This window comes from Cynocephalus volans, chromosome 1, assembly GCF_027409185.1.
Source record: "Cynocephalus volans isolate mCynVol1 chromosome 1, mCynVol1.pri, whole genome shotgun sequence".
NCBI classification, from domain to species: Eukaryota; Metazoa; Chordata; class Mammalia; order Dermoptera; family Cynocephalidae; genus Cynocephalus; species Cynocephalus volans.
In genome coordinates, this window is record NC_084460.1 from 289,942,447 (window position 1) to 289,959,806 (window position 17,360).

General features: G+C 38.3%; 1 protein-coding gene across 1 annotated transcript in view; it reads left to right on the plus strand.

The window, feature by feature from the left end:
• Positions 1–296: 296 nt before the first annotated feature.
• The window catches only part of COL4A3 (collagen type IV alpha 3 chain), a 127,096-nt gene continuing 110,032 nt past the window's right edge, over positions 297–17,360 (plus strand). The window contains exon 1 of the mRNA XM_063105191.1: positions 297–383. Coding sequence (XP_062961261.1) covers positions 297–383 — 87 coding nt within the window. The remainder of the gene's footprint in view (positions 384–17,360) is intronic.

Consider the following 17,360-nt stretch of genomic DNA (forward strand, 5'->3'; position numbering starts at 1 on the left):
AGGCGTCTCTCTCCCGTCCTGGGCACGGTGCCCGGGTCGAAGGGACAGTGCCTGGTGAGTTGGGAGGGAGGGTGGGATGAGGGCGGGACCTGAGCCACTTCTTGCCTCCCTTGGAGCCACACCAAAATCCTGGGTGGGGAGGGACGGACGACGCGGCTGAGCCCTACAAAACCCTCCCGGCGGGCTGGCGAGGCGAGCTGCACAGCCAGGGCTCCCCGACCCGGCCGCGCAGGGGACACAGTGGCCCGAGAGCCTGCCGGTCCCTGGACTCGCTGGGGTCTGAGCCAGCGCGCACCATGCGCCCCGGGACGGCGCCGAGGCCGCCGGCGCTGCTGCTGCAGGTCCTGCTGGTGCTGCTGGCGGCGGCGCCCGCGGCGGGCAAGGTGAGTGCGGGGACCCACGCCCCGGCGTCCCGGGGGACAGGCCGGCCCCACCCTCGGGGGCGCTGTCCTTGAGCCGCCGCCTGGCGGGTGGCGTGGCTGCGGGCTCCACGCAGGTCCCGGGACTGGCAGCGGGCGGAAGGGAGCAAGCCGGGATGCCCCGGGGACAGGTGCAGTGCACGGGGCTGCGGGAGGAGGCGAGGAGGGGGCCTGTCAGTGCCCTAGAAGGCAGAATGGAGGGGAAAGCCTCCAGAAGTCAGCAGACAGAGAACTAGACAGACAATCGCCAGAGATGGCATGTGAGAAGGCCGGATAGGCGGGTGCGCGATGTCACCTCAGTGAATCAGAGCAGACGGCTCAGCAGGGGGACCTGGGGGGAGTCCCAGCCCTGCCACTTTCTAATTATGACCTCACCCTGGACTCTAACCTCTCTGGAGCTCAGTGTCCCTGTTGTCAAAACTTGTCCTTCAGTATTCCATTGATGTCACTGAAAAATTAAGAGCAGCTTAGAACTCATGTTAGAATAAATTAAGCAATCCTTCACTTTCATTTGATTTCGATTTGGAATTTGGGTGATTCTTGGTTCATTTAAATCTGCCTCATATTTCTTATTCTTTGCCATTAAAGATAAATGGAGTGTTCTCCAAAGCTGTTATGCCTCCTAGAGTTAGACTGACTTGATTTTAATTGGTAAAAGTGAAATTTAACTTTTCAAATACTTTGTGTTATTTTTACACTTAAAAATTAATCTGGGTGGCAACACAGTATAGTAAGTTTCATTTCCAAGATGAGCAGATGTCTTACAAATTTCATGATTGAAACTATGACTGAAAATTAATAGTCACAGAAATATTTGTGTTGCATAAAAAGAGTTTTAGAACCTATAGCCACATATAATCCAAGTTTTTTCTATTTAAATTAAATTTTAAATTGACACTATAGATGACATTTTATAAAAAAAGACATTGCAGACGTTATAGACAAAGCTAAAGCCCCCTTTGACCACCTCCCTACCTCTCCCCATTTCCCTGTCTTCCTGGACGTATCCACTCTTACCACTTTCATGTTTTGTTCTAGACATTTTCTGTGCATTAACATACACATATATGGACCCATAAACAATATGTGTTTTTGTTTGTGTTTTTTAACACAGTTGATACTGTGCTGCATATATCCTTTTGCAACCTACAGATCTGTTCATGTTGGGATTTAAGATCTCCCTCTTTTCCATTTTGCTCTGTTGCAGAGTTTTTCACAATGTGCCAAAGTTAATTGAACCATTGCCCTATTGATTTACATTTATTTAGTGTGTCACATACTAAAGGATTTTTGTAATCCACTGCAATCTTTTAATATAGCTGGTTCTAACAAAAATGCACTTTGCATAGACTAGGAATGCCCAGCCCAAGTAACTAAATACTGCTGGGCATGACAGATAAAACCCATCCAAGTCAATGTGGACTATCCACCAGATTTAGCCAGGAACAAATGAATCCCAAAAGTAAAAAAACTAAAGGAAGTATATGTTGTGAGAGGCCTGGGGAAGAGTTCCTGACTCTTCTGGACTCCAAAGAAATGAAACAAGATTGGGAAAGGGGAGGGAGATGATTGTACTTGATCTTTCAGATAAGGATCAGCCTGAAAAAGTGATGCTCTGTGATTGTGCAACCTCTAATTACACCATTTTCAATTATATTGTTATATTCCCTTATTACCTTTTACATGCAAAATTTTCTGTTTTGATTTTGGCCAAATCTTGATGACTTCTAGCTGATATTACAATTAATCTGTTTGTTTGTTTTTTTATTATCACTTGAAGTAAGACCTTTATTAAAAGTTTTAAGAATTATCATTTCCATTGTACCTGCTGGATTAGACAGAAAATATGACATTAAAATCATGAAATGTGCCTTCATCTTGTAAAGAAAAGGAATCACAAGAAGTTAACTGATGATTGGGTAACATGTGCCAACATGACTCACTCAACAGAGTAACTCTGACTTTGGGCGAGGCAGTTGACCACTCTGAGCCTCAGTTTTCTCATCTGTAAAATGGAGGTTTGAAACCCCTACTGGGGCCAGCAGGTGAGGTAAGGAGTGAGGCACTGGGGCAGGGGTCAATCTTCAAGGCCAACCAGCTGTTGACATTCTAGAATTCAGACTCAACCACACCAGAGTCACTTCAGCAGAGAAGCTTGGACTTAAGATTTTATTAGAAACTTCTCAAATTCTAAATATTAGCAACTAAGCAACACCTTTCCAAAAAACATAGTATGAGCCAGACAATGTATCAGTGAGAGCTAAATTTAACCTTTGGGCCATCATATTTATGATCTTTGTGCTACCCTGGTTAAGGACCTATGTTGCTCTGAATTTCTCCAGTTTCACTTTAGCATTTCTCAGAACAGGAAGATACAGTGGTGTTGACCCCACGTACTGAGTGTAGACAGGGTGGAACTGTCCACCCACACAAGTTGTACTGAAGTACCAGAGTGAAATACCTCTGCTGCTTTGCACGGGCACCCAGTTCCAGGCCTGGCTGTTCCCCGGGACCATCCCAGGCTTGAGAGCTGTTCCCCAGGACCAGACCACCCTCTTGAGACTGGGAGGTGCTTTGCTGTGGCCTCAGGTGATAGATTTTGGAGTTGAGGTATAGAGAGCTCCTTCTTTGATCTCTGGATAAAGTGAGGTTCACAAATTAAGATATCATGGTTTATCCTTCCTCTTTTTGCCTTAAAATTCCAGAAAGGGCAGAGCTATAAGAAGTAAATATCAAAAGCAGAAAAACAGCTGCATTTAGGGAGGATGCTTTCTCCCCCGATTTCATTTTTAAATTTAAAAAATTAAGTTGAATTAGGAAACCTTTCAAACAGGAAGTGATGTAACAGACACCAATTCATCTGTCCCCTGAGATGAAGCAAATGTTAATGAACTTCGACTTGTTTGCTCTCAGATCTCTTCCTTTAGGGAAAAAAAAAATATGAATGAATACAGAAAGTCAGACACACGTTTTTTACTTCTCCTTCTATTCCAGGAGGTTTATGCATATCATTCTCCTGCAGAGTTCTGTGTTCATACTCTGTGTGTATGTGTGTGTGTGTGTGTCCACAAAAAATAAATATTATTGTTTTGTGGTGTTTCACGTGTGTTAGTTTCATATTACGCATACCAATTGGAGCTTGCTTTTTAATCACTCAATATTATGTTTTTGGATTTTATCCATGGTGATATACATATGAAAGTACTTCAAAAAGTTTGTGAAAAAATGGAATCGAAAGATAATACAAATTTTCCACGAACTTTTTGAAGACCTTTCATGGATGTGATTTATTTGTAATGATAGCCATTGCATAGTATCCAGTTATATAAATAAAGCACAGCTTATTTTTTCATCCCCATAAGCAGAGTAAGTTTGTTTTCACATTTCATTTTACTAAGTTGCAATGCATGTTTTTGTATATGTACCGTTGTGACAACTAGAATTTGAGATCCTAGGTGGTTCATAGAGAAAGCATATTTTAAATTTATTAGAAATTGTCAAATTGATCTCCAAAAGTGTTACACCAACAGCGTACCTATTTCCCCATATCCTCAGTAAAACTTGGTGTGCTTAGATGTTAATGGATATGAAATGAGGTCTTATTTTGACTAGCGAGTTTGTGAACATTTTCATATTTTAATTGGCCATTTATATTTCTAACAGTGTGAATTGCATGTGCAGCTCTCTGCCTATTCATCTATTGTGGACTTTGCCTTTTGGTTGCCATTAATTAGAAGTTATTTAAATATTTGTATACCAAACTTTTGTCATTTAAATGTATAGCAAATACTTTATTCCAATCTTTAGTTTATCTTTTCATTTAGTTATTGATGCCTTAATGTATAAAACTTTTTTCAATATAACCTCAAACTTATTCATCCTTTTTTGATATCTCATCTTTTGTACCTTGTTGAAAAAAATCTTTTCTTTCCTTGGATTATAAAAATGTTCATCTACATTTAAAAAAAAGTTGTTTTTTTTTTTTTTTTACAGTTTACCACTTTTAGATGTAGATTTCATAATCCTGGAATTGTTTTCTACTTATGGGATCTGATTTTAACTTTTTCCACAAAGATAACAAATTGCCCCAACATTAATTACAGAATAGTATGCTTTTTTCCTCAGTGTTTTGCAGTATTATATCTGCTACTTCACTGTTTTTGATCACTATACTTATATTAAACCTATGTCTGATAGGATAAGTACCAGACAGAACAGTTACGCTGTTATTTTTATTCTTTAAAATTGTCACTGGTGTTCTTTCCCTTTGCTTTCCTGGCTGAATTTTCACATCTGCTTGTCACAGTTCCATCAGAAATGCCTGTGGGATGTTGACTGGTATTACATTGAACATATAGGTTAACTATTGCTGGTGCATATACACATGGCTGGTGCATAGAAATGCTAGAGACTTTTACTTTTTGATCTTGGGTCCAGAAACTTTATTGAATTTTCTTATTATTTCTAATAATTTGTAGATACTCTTAGATTTTCTATGTAGCCAGCCATATTGTCAGCAAATAATTAGTTTTTCTTTCTAATCTCTATTTCTTTTTTCCTTGTATTACTATGCTGACCAGCACTTCTAGTGCAATGCTAAATAAAAGCAGTAATAGCAGATAATTTTTCTCATTATTGACGTTAAAGGGAATGCTTCCAACATTTCATTAGGTATGACTTTTGCTGTGGAATTTTAATAGATTCTCCTTATCAGGTTAAGGAGTTTCCTTCTCTCCTGAATCTCACTGTTTTGTTTTATTCAACAAATAGATATTAATGTTATTATTTATTTTGTCTGCATCTATTTTAAGAAAACCATATATTTTTTAGTGAGTCAATGTGGTAAATTAAAATATTTTAAAAATATTTAACCATCCTTGTATTGCTCCTGGATAAACCCTAATTGGTCATAATGTTTCTTCTTAAATAGTGCTCTATTATTGATGGCACCAATATAAAAAGCGCATTAACAAATGTAGAGTGTAATGGCTTATTAGCTGAATGCCCAAGGAACAACCATCCAGGTCAAGGAACAGAGCATGGCCAGCCCCAGAAGTTACCCTTGCATCAGTCTCAGATGCGATCCCCTTTCTCTTCCCTAAAAAAAAAAAACTAGAATCTGGCTTCTAATAATCACTTCCTTGCTTTTCTTTATACTTTTATCATCTAAACATCTGTTCCAAGTGCTATATTTAGTTTTGCCTGTTTTGAACTTTGTGGATATAGATTCATGCATTTTAAGATAATGTATGTGAACTCCTAGCGCTATGCTTGGTGTCTACATGCAGCCAGCACAGGAGATCAACACCCATGGGAGTCCACCTAAGACATATAACCTATGGCTATATGTTTGCCAATACCTCTAAGTGAGAAACTTGGGATCCTAAATATTTGATATGTATGATGGAGAAAAACACACATTTCTGATGTATTGTAGAAGGAATCTGTTGGCATCTGTATTAGTCAGCTCATGCTGCTATAACAAAATATCACAGATTGAATGCCTTAAACAGATATTTATTTCTCAGAGTTCTGAAGGCTGGGAAGTCCAGGATCAGGGTGCCAACATAGTCAGGTGCAGGTAAGGGCCCTCTTCCTGGCTTACAGAGTGCTGTCTTCTCATTGTACCCTCAGATAAATAAACATCTGTGTTCATGTCATACAATAGAAATATAATGTGAGCTATAACTATGAACCACATATGTAATTTTACATTATCTAGTGGCCAAATTAAAAAAATAAGGAGAGGTAAAATTAATTTTAATATATTTTATTTATCCCAATACATCTATATTATTATTTTAATATGTAATCACTATTACAATAATTAATGAGATATTTTACAATCTTTTTTTCATAGCAAGTCTTTGAGATCTGTGTGTGTGTTTGCACTTCTAGAACATCTCAATTTGGACAAGCCACATTTGCAAGTATCTATAGCCACTTGGGGCCACCGTCCCAGACAGCTCAGTTTTATGTAAGTGGCATCTAGACAAGAGAGGGGAATACAATCTGTAACGTCATATATGTGGATGGAACTCACTTTGATTATTTGCCATAAGAAATAAATATTTGTCAAAATGATACATTTTGATTAAAGGTAATAAATCAGGATGATTTGTGCCTAAATGTCCGTGCAATGTTTTCTCCAGAAAATTAAGACTGTTGGCTGCAGAGTTTAAAGCTACACAAATTACCATTTATGCGTATGTAACTACATCAGAATATGAGTAAGTTATGCATGTGAAGAATTCAAAAAACATCAGAAAAATGGCAAATACTTTGAAAAAGGAGTGGGGGAAAGGAGAAATATATTGAAAACCAACAGACCACACCTTGCCTTTCATCTTAAACTATAAACCAAATTATCAGTAGAGTCCAGACAGGTAGCAAGTTTAGTGTTACCCCAGCCACGTCACTTCCAAAAAAGTGTCTATTTGTCTTATCTGAAAATGGTCATAAAGTATTGCTAGCAGATAAAATGCTCAACCCAGTGCATGGTACAGAGTGAATATCCAGCTTTTATATTCTAGCTACTATTATTTTATTATTATTAATGTTGAAAGCCAGAAGGAGAGAATAGGACAGAAGACAGGCACTGGCCAGGTGCCGGGGAATCACTGGTAAACAAAAGTCTGAATCCCCAGCCATGACAGAGTTGGGAGACAGTAAACAGATAATTGTGTAACCACAGATTGTGCTGCTGGTGGGAGGTAATGGGATGTGGTGATGGAGAAGGTTAGGCGGAGGTGCTTAGAAAAGTCCTTCTGAGGAGCAGCAATAGGCTTAGGCCACGTGTGGGGACAGCCTTGCGAAGCGCTGAGAGACGTGGTCCAGGCCAGGGCCTCTCAAATGTAAACAGAGACGAGACACTTCTAATTTTATGGCTCCTGGGTTGTCAAAGAATAAAATCGAGACCAGCAGAACTTATCAATAAATGAATAAATAAATAAAATTTAAAGGCTGGGTTTTACTCACCACACAGGGAATCACGCCCCTGAAAGAATATGCTGAGTGTTTTGCTAAGGGTGCAGCAAGAGAGGGAAACAGGGAGCCCGGGTACCCCAGAGGGGAGGGTACATCGTGGTTATGCTAATTTAGGACTGAAACTTGCTCATTGCATAGGGGGGGATAAGCCCACAGCCCAGTGCATGGCTCGAGTAATGATTTCACGTTGCATTTGGGAATGAGCCAACATAGAAAGCGGTGTGTGAAAACCTTCTTTCACCAGGAACACTGTGATTCTCTCCTCAACCTCACTGTGATGGGTCTAATTTGCTGAAGGTGGCTGTGAAGCCCAGGGCAGAACTAGGAAGCTGAGCCACAGGGCCCTTGTCCTAGATGACAGAGGCCCAGGCCAGGGAGGGCTCTAATACAAGGAGAGCTAGAAGCCTCAGGAGAAGAGAGAAGAACTAGAAGAAACCAACAGAGCAATTGCTCAGTCTGTCCCTGTTGCTTGGTTCAGGCAATTAACGTGGGAATCATTATGTACACACTAAAGAAAGTGAAAACTCCAGCTGATTTCTAATGCTCTGTACATACAGTATCAGACTATCAAAAATATTTCCATATAAGGGCCGAGCCCGTGGCGCACTCGGGAGAGTGCAGCGCCGGGAGCGCAGCAACGCTCCTGCCGCGGGTTCGGATCCTATATAGGAATGGCCGGTGCGCTCACTGGCTGAGTACACGAAAAAGACAAAAACAAACAAACAAACAAACAAATTTCCATATATCATGGTAAGTATTATATGCATGTGTATGTGTGTGTACATATAAATCTGCATACACATATATTTAAAGAATATTTTATACTGCCAGCATTTTGATATTAATTTTTGTAGTGAGATAATAGTTAAAAAATGTGTGATCTTCAGAGCTATTTAAGATATAGCTACATAAAAATTTTTTACTTCTCTGACAGTAGTGATAAGGTAAGTTAGGAGTTTTCCATTTTTAATCTTTAAGATCCATGCTTGTTAATTAGATTGCCTCTCCAAATTCTTGGAGAAGTGATCCCAGTGTTTAAAAATGAGCTGAAGTGTATTTAGAAACATTGGGAAATTTGTCTTTATGTAGACAAAACAGACAGGTCGCTAGATTTTTTTCCCACCAGGATATTTTTGTTGTTACATGAACTTCTCCAGGAAAAAGTTCCACAAGTGGGAAATTGAGAAATCTGCAATATTCTCCCTTTGTATCAAATGACAAAGTATGTCTGGAGAGACCCAAGGCTACAAGGCAAGATATTTATTTTCTTTGCTTAACCAGGATGATAGGATAATTTCATGCTGTTTGTGTAAGATATTGGGAAGGCTGAAGAGTTCACATGCTGGCTTTTTAAAAAAGTTGTATGTATTATACAAAATTTGGAAAATGTTTAAAAGTACCAAAAGCAATATAAAAATAAAAAGTGTCTATAACCACATTACCCATAGATGATTACTGTTAACATTTTGGTTTATTCCCTTCTAGACTTTTTTCTCATTCTGCTTCTTTTACCTAACAAAAGACTGGTGAAATTTTTTATGTCATTTGTAATTCTAAATAGAATTTTTAAATGTCTACAGAGAACTTCATTGTTGATTGGTATCATAATTTATTTAAGTAATGCCTTCTACTGAACATTTTGGTTATTTCCAATTGTTTAGAAATAATGCTAAAATGGAACTCTTTGAAGATAAACAATTAGTAAAATCATAGTTTTAATGATTATGTATGCAGATGCTTTCTTACCAAATGTCTGATTTTGTGCATTTCTGAGAGTTAGATGGCAAGGTAATATCATTCCTGATTTCCAGATGAGAGTATGATCCAAGGGTATTCATCAAGTTAGTCGAGGAACTGGGTTTATAATTGGGAATTCTGGTTATTAGGGATATTTGGTAGGACTCTTTCCTATCAAAGTCTTCCCAGATTATTGAAAAGGAATGTCAGATGCCACTGTAGTTATCAGTTAAGTAATTAAGTAATATTTGAGATAAGATTAATTTTTAAAATGCTTTAGTTATACAAGATAAATGTTTCCTGACACTCTTATCCTTATTATAATCAATAGCATTATTTAGTTACTTTTATTTACTGAAGCATTATTTGTCTCTGCAATGTAGAAACAGATTAACCTGTTGGCGTGTTGCTTCCCCTACTCAACTCCTTGAAGACAGGAGTCATGTCTTATCCATTCTTGTGGTTCCAGCTCTTAGCATCACACCTGGTATTGCTGGTCCTCAATGAATGTTTATGGAATTGGACCAACATTTTACTCAATACCTAAACTAAATAGTCAGTAAAGAATAAGTAGATTCTTCAATCCTTTGGCATAAAAAATTAAAACATTATTTTTTTGGATGAATTATCAAATGCTTCATTTTTCAATTCAACAACTCAACAAATACTTTTCCACATCTTACTATGTGTTCTGTGCAGTACTACATGCTGGGAACAAAAGTAGGTAGAACTCACATGGCCTCTCCTGTCCTCTTGGAGTCTGCAACCAAGTGAGCGGCTGAGATAAGCATGCAGACAGTAACAATAGAATTATACATGCAATAACGGTAAATTTGGAAGAGCAGAATTTAAGTGGAGTTGAGAAAGAGGAAAAAGGATTAGTGAGTGCACAGAACAGTGAACTAGCAGGCATTATCTTAAACAAATGTGATTGCAAAGGAGCTTGAAAGTAGTAAGATTTCAGTGGCTTTCAAACAGTTTATCTTCAAAGTAAAGTACTTAAAAATGTTGGTGATGAGTTCTGAAAGCAACAAGTAGAGCTTCTGGGTGGTACCTTTACCTACCTCCGGTGTATGCCCCAGCTCGAGCCCCTGTCAGTGATTAGCAGCAGTGCTCTAAGGTTTACACATGTGGACTGGATTCTCCTTATTTTGCTATCTTAGGCAAAAGCAGATTCTGTAATCCCTTCCCAAAAAAAAGTGATAAAAACAAAAAACAGTGCCATATCTGAAATCTCATGAGATAAGTTTCCTACTGACTGGAAGCCAGACTACCTATTCCATGCGGGTGCCAGCACTCTCTAATTGCTGCAGAAAAGGCAGAAGAAAACCAAGAGGTGGATTTATTGAGTAATGCATGTGCCTGGGGCTGTGCCACAGAACCATTCAGAGTTTCTGCTCAGGCCTTTTGAGATGAAACATTCAGAGCCCATGTGACCTGAATAGGCAGCATCCCCAGACCCTATGAGGGCAGTCATGCAGGCAAGGACATTGGAGGCACCCTGCTGTCTAAGGGAGGCAGAGGCAGCATGGGGCAGCAGTCAGAGCCCTTCATCGTGTGCTGGAAGAAAGACAGTGTTGTGACAGTTTGGGGCAAGTCACTCAAATTCCAAGACCTTCCATTTCCTCAATCACATAATGTGGCGGATAAAATCTTGCCGCTCCTATATCCAGAAATGATACAGCTGAACACGTTTTACACACAGTCAAGCATTCCACGAATGCCACGTATTACGAAGACAGGAATGAGTTTCAATATCAGAAAAGCAATACTCCAAATATGTTTCTTATACTGGTTTAATTCTCCTTTTATTTCGTGACCTAGTATCAACTTCCTGGAATGGATTAAGGAGTTTCTGATTTTCAAAAACATTATTCAGTGCATTCTTTACTGCTGGTATTTTCTAATAACATTATTTGAAAACATCAGCAGAAATGACATCCTCCCTTATCTCTGGCCACATTAAAAAATGAATAGTTTATTTATCTTACACCAGCCCATGAAAATACTTGTGCTAAAAGTCAGTGCTTTGATCACTTTTATGGTAACTTTACCAACTAAAACACCTGTTCATTATAGAGATAGTCCTGGGTAACATTTAATATTAATATTTTTTCCTTTCTTATATTTAAAGCGTAGGGATCTTTGACATGTATTTAAAAGAGAAGCCACCGAAGCAGCTTTGGTGCACAGCCTCCCTCAAATTCCATTTATACGTAACTGACTGCAACAGAGTCAGCAATGTAAATTCACTTTGTACACATTTACTTAGCACCTTAACTCCACCAATGCATCGTGCTATGGAAACTCTTGGGATATCCTTCAAACAGAGGATGAATGTTTGTGAGATTTCAAAATGAAGGCACTGGAACTAATCATCAAACTGGGCATAAATATTCTTTATCAATCTTTTTCCCTAACAATACACATCATTTGTGGACATTTGGGATATATAGATGACTGTAAAACAAAACAAAAATAACTCCTGATATAAGAACCTAGGGGTAACCAGTGTTAATATTTTGGTGTATTGGTATAAAAATGTAATCATATGGCATATGGTATTTTGTATCCTGCTTTTTTGAAATTATACTGTCAGTATTTTCTCACATCATTAAATATTCCTTAAAAATAAGTGTATAATATTACATTATTTTTACAGACCATAATTTAACCTAATTTTTTATATTATTAACAACACCATAATGAATTTCCTTACTTACATATCCAATTTTTTATAATAGACTAATTAGAATTATTAAGCAGAGCAACTGGCATAACTTTTTCTTTTTTATACTACAAGTTCTACTTGTCAAATGATAAATATAGTTTTAATACTAACAAGCAAAAAGAAAATGAAACAACCCAAAATTCTATCTCATAAATATAGAGTTCACATTTTGATATATATTCTATCTTCTTTTCTTATGTAATCTAAAATATGACTTGCTGTGAATTGAAGATCTAAATTTTTAAAATTTCCCCCAAATAGTCAATTTTCCCATCATTACTTCTAGAATAACCTACCTATCCCCTATTGACTTGTCTCAGCTCTGCCCAAAAATGAACCAAAGGAATATTTTGGATGGAGCCAGGATTTTCTTAGAACACACCCCCATTTGCCATCACCATAGGACATCTGAATTGGTTCAAGATCATTCCAATCGTTCAAAGAGAATTTTCAATCAATGTATCAAGGAGCAATTTTCTCTTTTCCTACACCGCTCCATTCGTCCCATCCCTTCCTGCTTCTCTCACTCATTTTCAAAGATCTCCCAGCAGAGGACGTTTGCACCTAGAATATATTAGGCTCTTTTTTTCTTTTAGGTTTCTTGAAGGCTGATCTGGCTGAAACCATGCATCTAAATTAAAACTACACTGACTTTCTCATATCAAGTTGAGCAGTTGCTTGATAAGCATGTGAGTGCATTATAATCTCAGCTGTAGATTATATAATGGCTGCATTGTAATTTCAGAAGAAAATATAGTGCAGGAAAAGACAAACTTGAAATGAAGACCTTAAGACCCAAGATTTCGTAGTAGAGAAAAATGTTGAAAATTTTGACCTGCACCTATTGATCTAAAATAGCAGTCAGACCACTCTTGAATGATCACACATATAATTCAAGAACTTTTTATTTAAGCTATCAACATTTGCAACCTGTTGAACATTTTCGGATATAAAAATAGAAGACTAATACCAATCACTCTAACGTCCACTAACTAGCATACTGTAAATGATTTACTTGGGAGTCAGTTTTTAAAAGTTCACCTAAGAAAGCAGCAATCAGAGAAGCTTCCCTAAAGTCCGACTTGTTTTTACATGTGAAATTGCTGTGATTTTTCAATTGGATAAATCACTGAATTAGTGTGAGTGGGCTCCTTATTATTATCTGCTCTTCTTGGCTTCAATTTTCCTGTTTTTCCAATATGAAGGACAGTGCTTTTCGTTCCTAAAATGGGAGTGGTTGTTCCTGGCTGTAAAAGCAGATTAAAGGTAATCATGTTCATCATAGCCACCAAAGCAAGCTGTGACCCCTGAGAGACGATCTTCCCCTGGAGAAGTACTAGGAAGTACAGTTATGCATTAGAATAAAATGAAGGGATGGTTAATTCCAATCATACTTTACCTCTGAACTCTAATTCTATCATTTCTCATCATTTTTAATATGAGGACCCCTCTCTTGTGCAAACCTTTCTACAGACCCACACTTGTTTGAGATGATATTGAGAGAGTCCATCATTACATAATCCACCCCACGAAGAACTAGCTGCATGACCTTGACTAAGTTGCTGAGATATCTGTAGAATAGGAATAAGATAAAAGGAATAAGTTCTGGTGTTCTATTGCACAGGCGGGTGACTATGATTAACAGTTAAACTTTGATTACTACGTAGTAACTAGAGGAGAGGCTTTTGAATGTTTTCACCACAAAGAAATGATAAATGCATGAGGCGATTGATACATTTAACTACCCTGACCCGATTATTATATAACAAATATATGTATCAAAACATCAGAGTGTACCTGACAATTATGTATTAATTACATGTCAATTAAAATTTTTTTTTAAATGTAAAATATAGGAACCTATAGGATTGCCTGGATGATTAAGCACAGCAATGCCTGTAAATGCTGAGCACCATTCCTAGCACGTGTTAGGAGCTCAGTAAGTGTTTATGTTGGTGGGTGGTGGTATTTGGCAGCATTTAACCAAATCATCATCCAGTTTTTATCTATTACAGCCCAGGAGTCAGAACTCTTCTAGTTTATTTTATATGCTTTTGTTACCACAGCAACCACACAATGAATGATTTCTATGTCAGCATGCAGAGAGAGCAGTTGAGGTACTCATTTTTAAGAATGAGATTCTAATTGTATCACAGGGTATTTATTTTAAATTTTTTAGTTTTAAATTACCATTACGAATAAACTTGAATTAAGTTAAATCAGAACTGTTCCTAATGACATTGTACCCACTGACTTGGATTTATGAAAAATTTGACTTTCCAACATATCCGAAGTATTTTCTAAGTAGATTCTTAAAGACTGTGCATTTCCAAAGAAAAGAGAGTGGTCTGTTTGCTTGCTTGTTTTGCCACCTTTTAAAAACATTTGGAACTATATAGATAAATATCTTGGATTGTTCCACTTAAAATAAGCATTTGGGGGCAAAAGAGCTTGGAATGACAATGACCAACATCAGAATAGAGTGAATCTGGAGAATTTTTCACAACATAGTGGTCCAGGAATTGTAGAACATGGTGCCTATAGTTAGTAACAATATATTGTACTCTTGAAAAATGCTAGAAGAGTAGATTTTAAATGTTCTCACCACCAAAATGACAACTATGTGAGGTAATGTGTATGTTACTTAGGTTAATTTAGTCATTCCACGATGTATATATTTTTCAAAACATCTAGTTGTCTATGATAAATATATTTAATTTTATATCAGTTATAAAAGTGAAAAAGAAAGCAAAAACAAAGAAAATAGTGGCCCAGGAATATTTGAAAGTCTTAAGGAGCAGGGCAGAGTTGGGACAAGCATGGGAACCAGAGGCCAGAACAAGGTGGTGGGTGGAAACAAGGCAAACTCAAGCCAGAGGGCTCACTGGAATTATATTTGACTTAAGACTTCAGGTCAAACTAGGAGTTGGGAAGCAGACACAGAGAAGAGTGACTCAAGCGTGGTGGCTGTCAGATCTGGCCAGAAGGACCCCAGACTAAGATGGGACTGTACGTCCAAGGCCAAGAGGCAGGCAGATGGAAAGCAGGGACACGCAGAAAACAGAGTGCCATGCACATCTGCTGTTTTTCCTGGCCACTATCTTTTCCTACTTCTGGTGGTAGCATGTCAAGTTTACTTTATTGAACTCCCCTCCCCTCATTACTTATCAGTCCCTGAGCCACTAGGTTGGGCACATGACCTGAGCCAAGCCAGTCAAGTGGCCTCTCCCAGGAATTTGAATCTACAGCTGAAAGCGCAAGGAGCTTATTCATCCTGACAGCAGTGCCCTGCAACAACTCTCCATTAGTTCTTGTACCTTGATCCTCACAACAGCCCTGGGGCTGGTCTTTTTTGAGGCTTGTTTATTTAACTTGTCTTCAGTTTCTGTGTGCCGCCCCATGTCATTCCAACAAATTCCTTTTTGATCATTGTGTTAGCCTAAATCATTTCTGTTGCTTGCCACCTAAAAACCCTGGCAAGGCATCAGGAATCCAGACAACAGTCTGGCCAGCAGAACTGGTGGGTCAGCAACCTTCTAACCCCAGCCCAGGAACCTCTTATACTAACGTGAGGAGAGAGGTGCCCTCAGGAGCAACAAATGCTGGACAGCAAGTGCATGTGGGTGAACCCTTGCTAGGAAACTCACCCTGCAATTACCCAAGATGGACTGGGGACTGCGACAACTGAATTACTAATTATTGCTTATCACCAAACTATGAGGTGCTTTCAGTCTTGTGCACATCTAGTATGAGTGTGAGCCCTGCTAAAATCAAGAGTGACTCAATCTATAAAAGAAATGGTAACCATTGAAATATTAGCTCCTCCCAAAAGATGTAACTTGGAATAAATACTTGACATAGAATGTTCAGCAAGATAACCTTGTGTGCCAGCTTGGTTTCTGCCTCTGTCTTGCCCTATCATGCCCCTCAAGAAGTTATGATCTGTACATTTTGTACCAAGAAAAACCTATTCTGCATTTTTGCTACACTACTATATTTTTGTTCATTTCCAAGTCAATTTTTATGATGACATCCTTTAACTTTTTGGGGCTTGCGTTTTCTTGTCCACCTGCAGTAATTTATTTAACTGCTTCAAATAACTTAAAATGTAAAATAGTAATATATCAAATTAATAAAACACAATAGCAAGATTTGAACATGCTTAAAATTTGTACCCAGAACCAGAAAAGCCAAATAGAGCATGTTAGGTACAGAAAAAGACTAGACATTTTTTTTTTTTTTCCATTAAGCACATTTTGGAAAAAGTCCCTCTAACCTTGTGTACACATTCTTGACCCCTACTTTGCATAGCTGCCTTGTTGGACTTTTAACATTAGGTTGAATTCTTTCTTTTTTAGAAGTGGATTCATTCAACCAAATTATAAAGAATAAAAAGCTTCTGGCTACTTGCAAGTTTTCGTTTATTATTGATTAAATGAAGGGTGGGTGGTTTAAGGTGCTTTGACAAAGGGCTCTTGGAAATTACCCCAGATAGTTAGTGTGTGGCACTGCTAGTCAGTACAGCAAGATCAGGCAAAATCTCCATACAGACTGGTTAACTTCCAGCTCTGTGAGAAAAATAGTAATCCTACAAGTTGTTCTTGCTCTTAAATATAAGGCAAACCAGTCATTACTACTGAAAAAGCAATGGCAAATGTAGGTTTAAGGCAGTATGCTCATCCTCAAATATGAAGAGATGTATATATCATTTAACTTTTTATACAGTGCCCCAGTTTCCCCCACTCCTATCACCACATTGCTATTTTATAATCTTTTGTAAATATTTAGCCCTGTTGAGATCAGCGAGGGAGGCCCTGCCCCATGAGTAATTGTGCTCCCCACAGATGAGAGCGAATATTCCCCGTCAATCAACAGGAAAAAGTAAAAAGAGAAGTAAAATTCAGAAGGAACACTTTAGACCAGTGGTTCTCAAACTTTAGTGTGCATGACCGTTCTTTGAGGAGCTTATTGGAAAAATGCAGATTTCCTGGCAAAATCCCCAAGGATTCTGGTTCAGTAAATCTATGGTATAGCCTGGAGATCTTCACTTGGAACATCCCAGTTGATTCTGGTATAAACAGTCCTTGAAACTTGTGGAAAAACTGCCTCAGACTGAGGGAACAGACAGAACGACTGCCTCACCCTGAGCATTACCACACCTGTGAGCCACCAGAAGAGTTTCTGGATATTAAGCCAGGCAGCATCTCCTACAGGGAGGGTGTCAGCAGAATAGGAGTGGACTGCAGTTTGCTAAGCAGAATAGCAGGTGGTGTGTTAGTTAATCCTTCTGTTTTTAAACATTTCCCCCCTTAAGGAGCAGGGGGTGGAGAACAGAAGGGTATTTGATTTGGTTTGATTTTTACTATATTTTTACTATAAATTCAAGCTTCTGTCATACCTTCTATCGTAGTGCTGTTATGAAAATTGAATAGGATAAGACATATCCCATAGTGAGAAGTCAAAGAAACCAAGAAAAAAACGTTGAA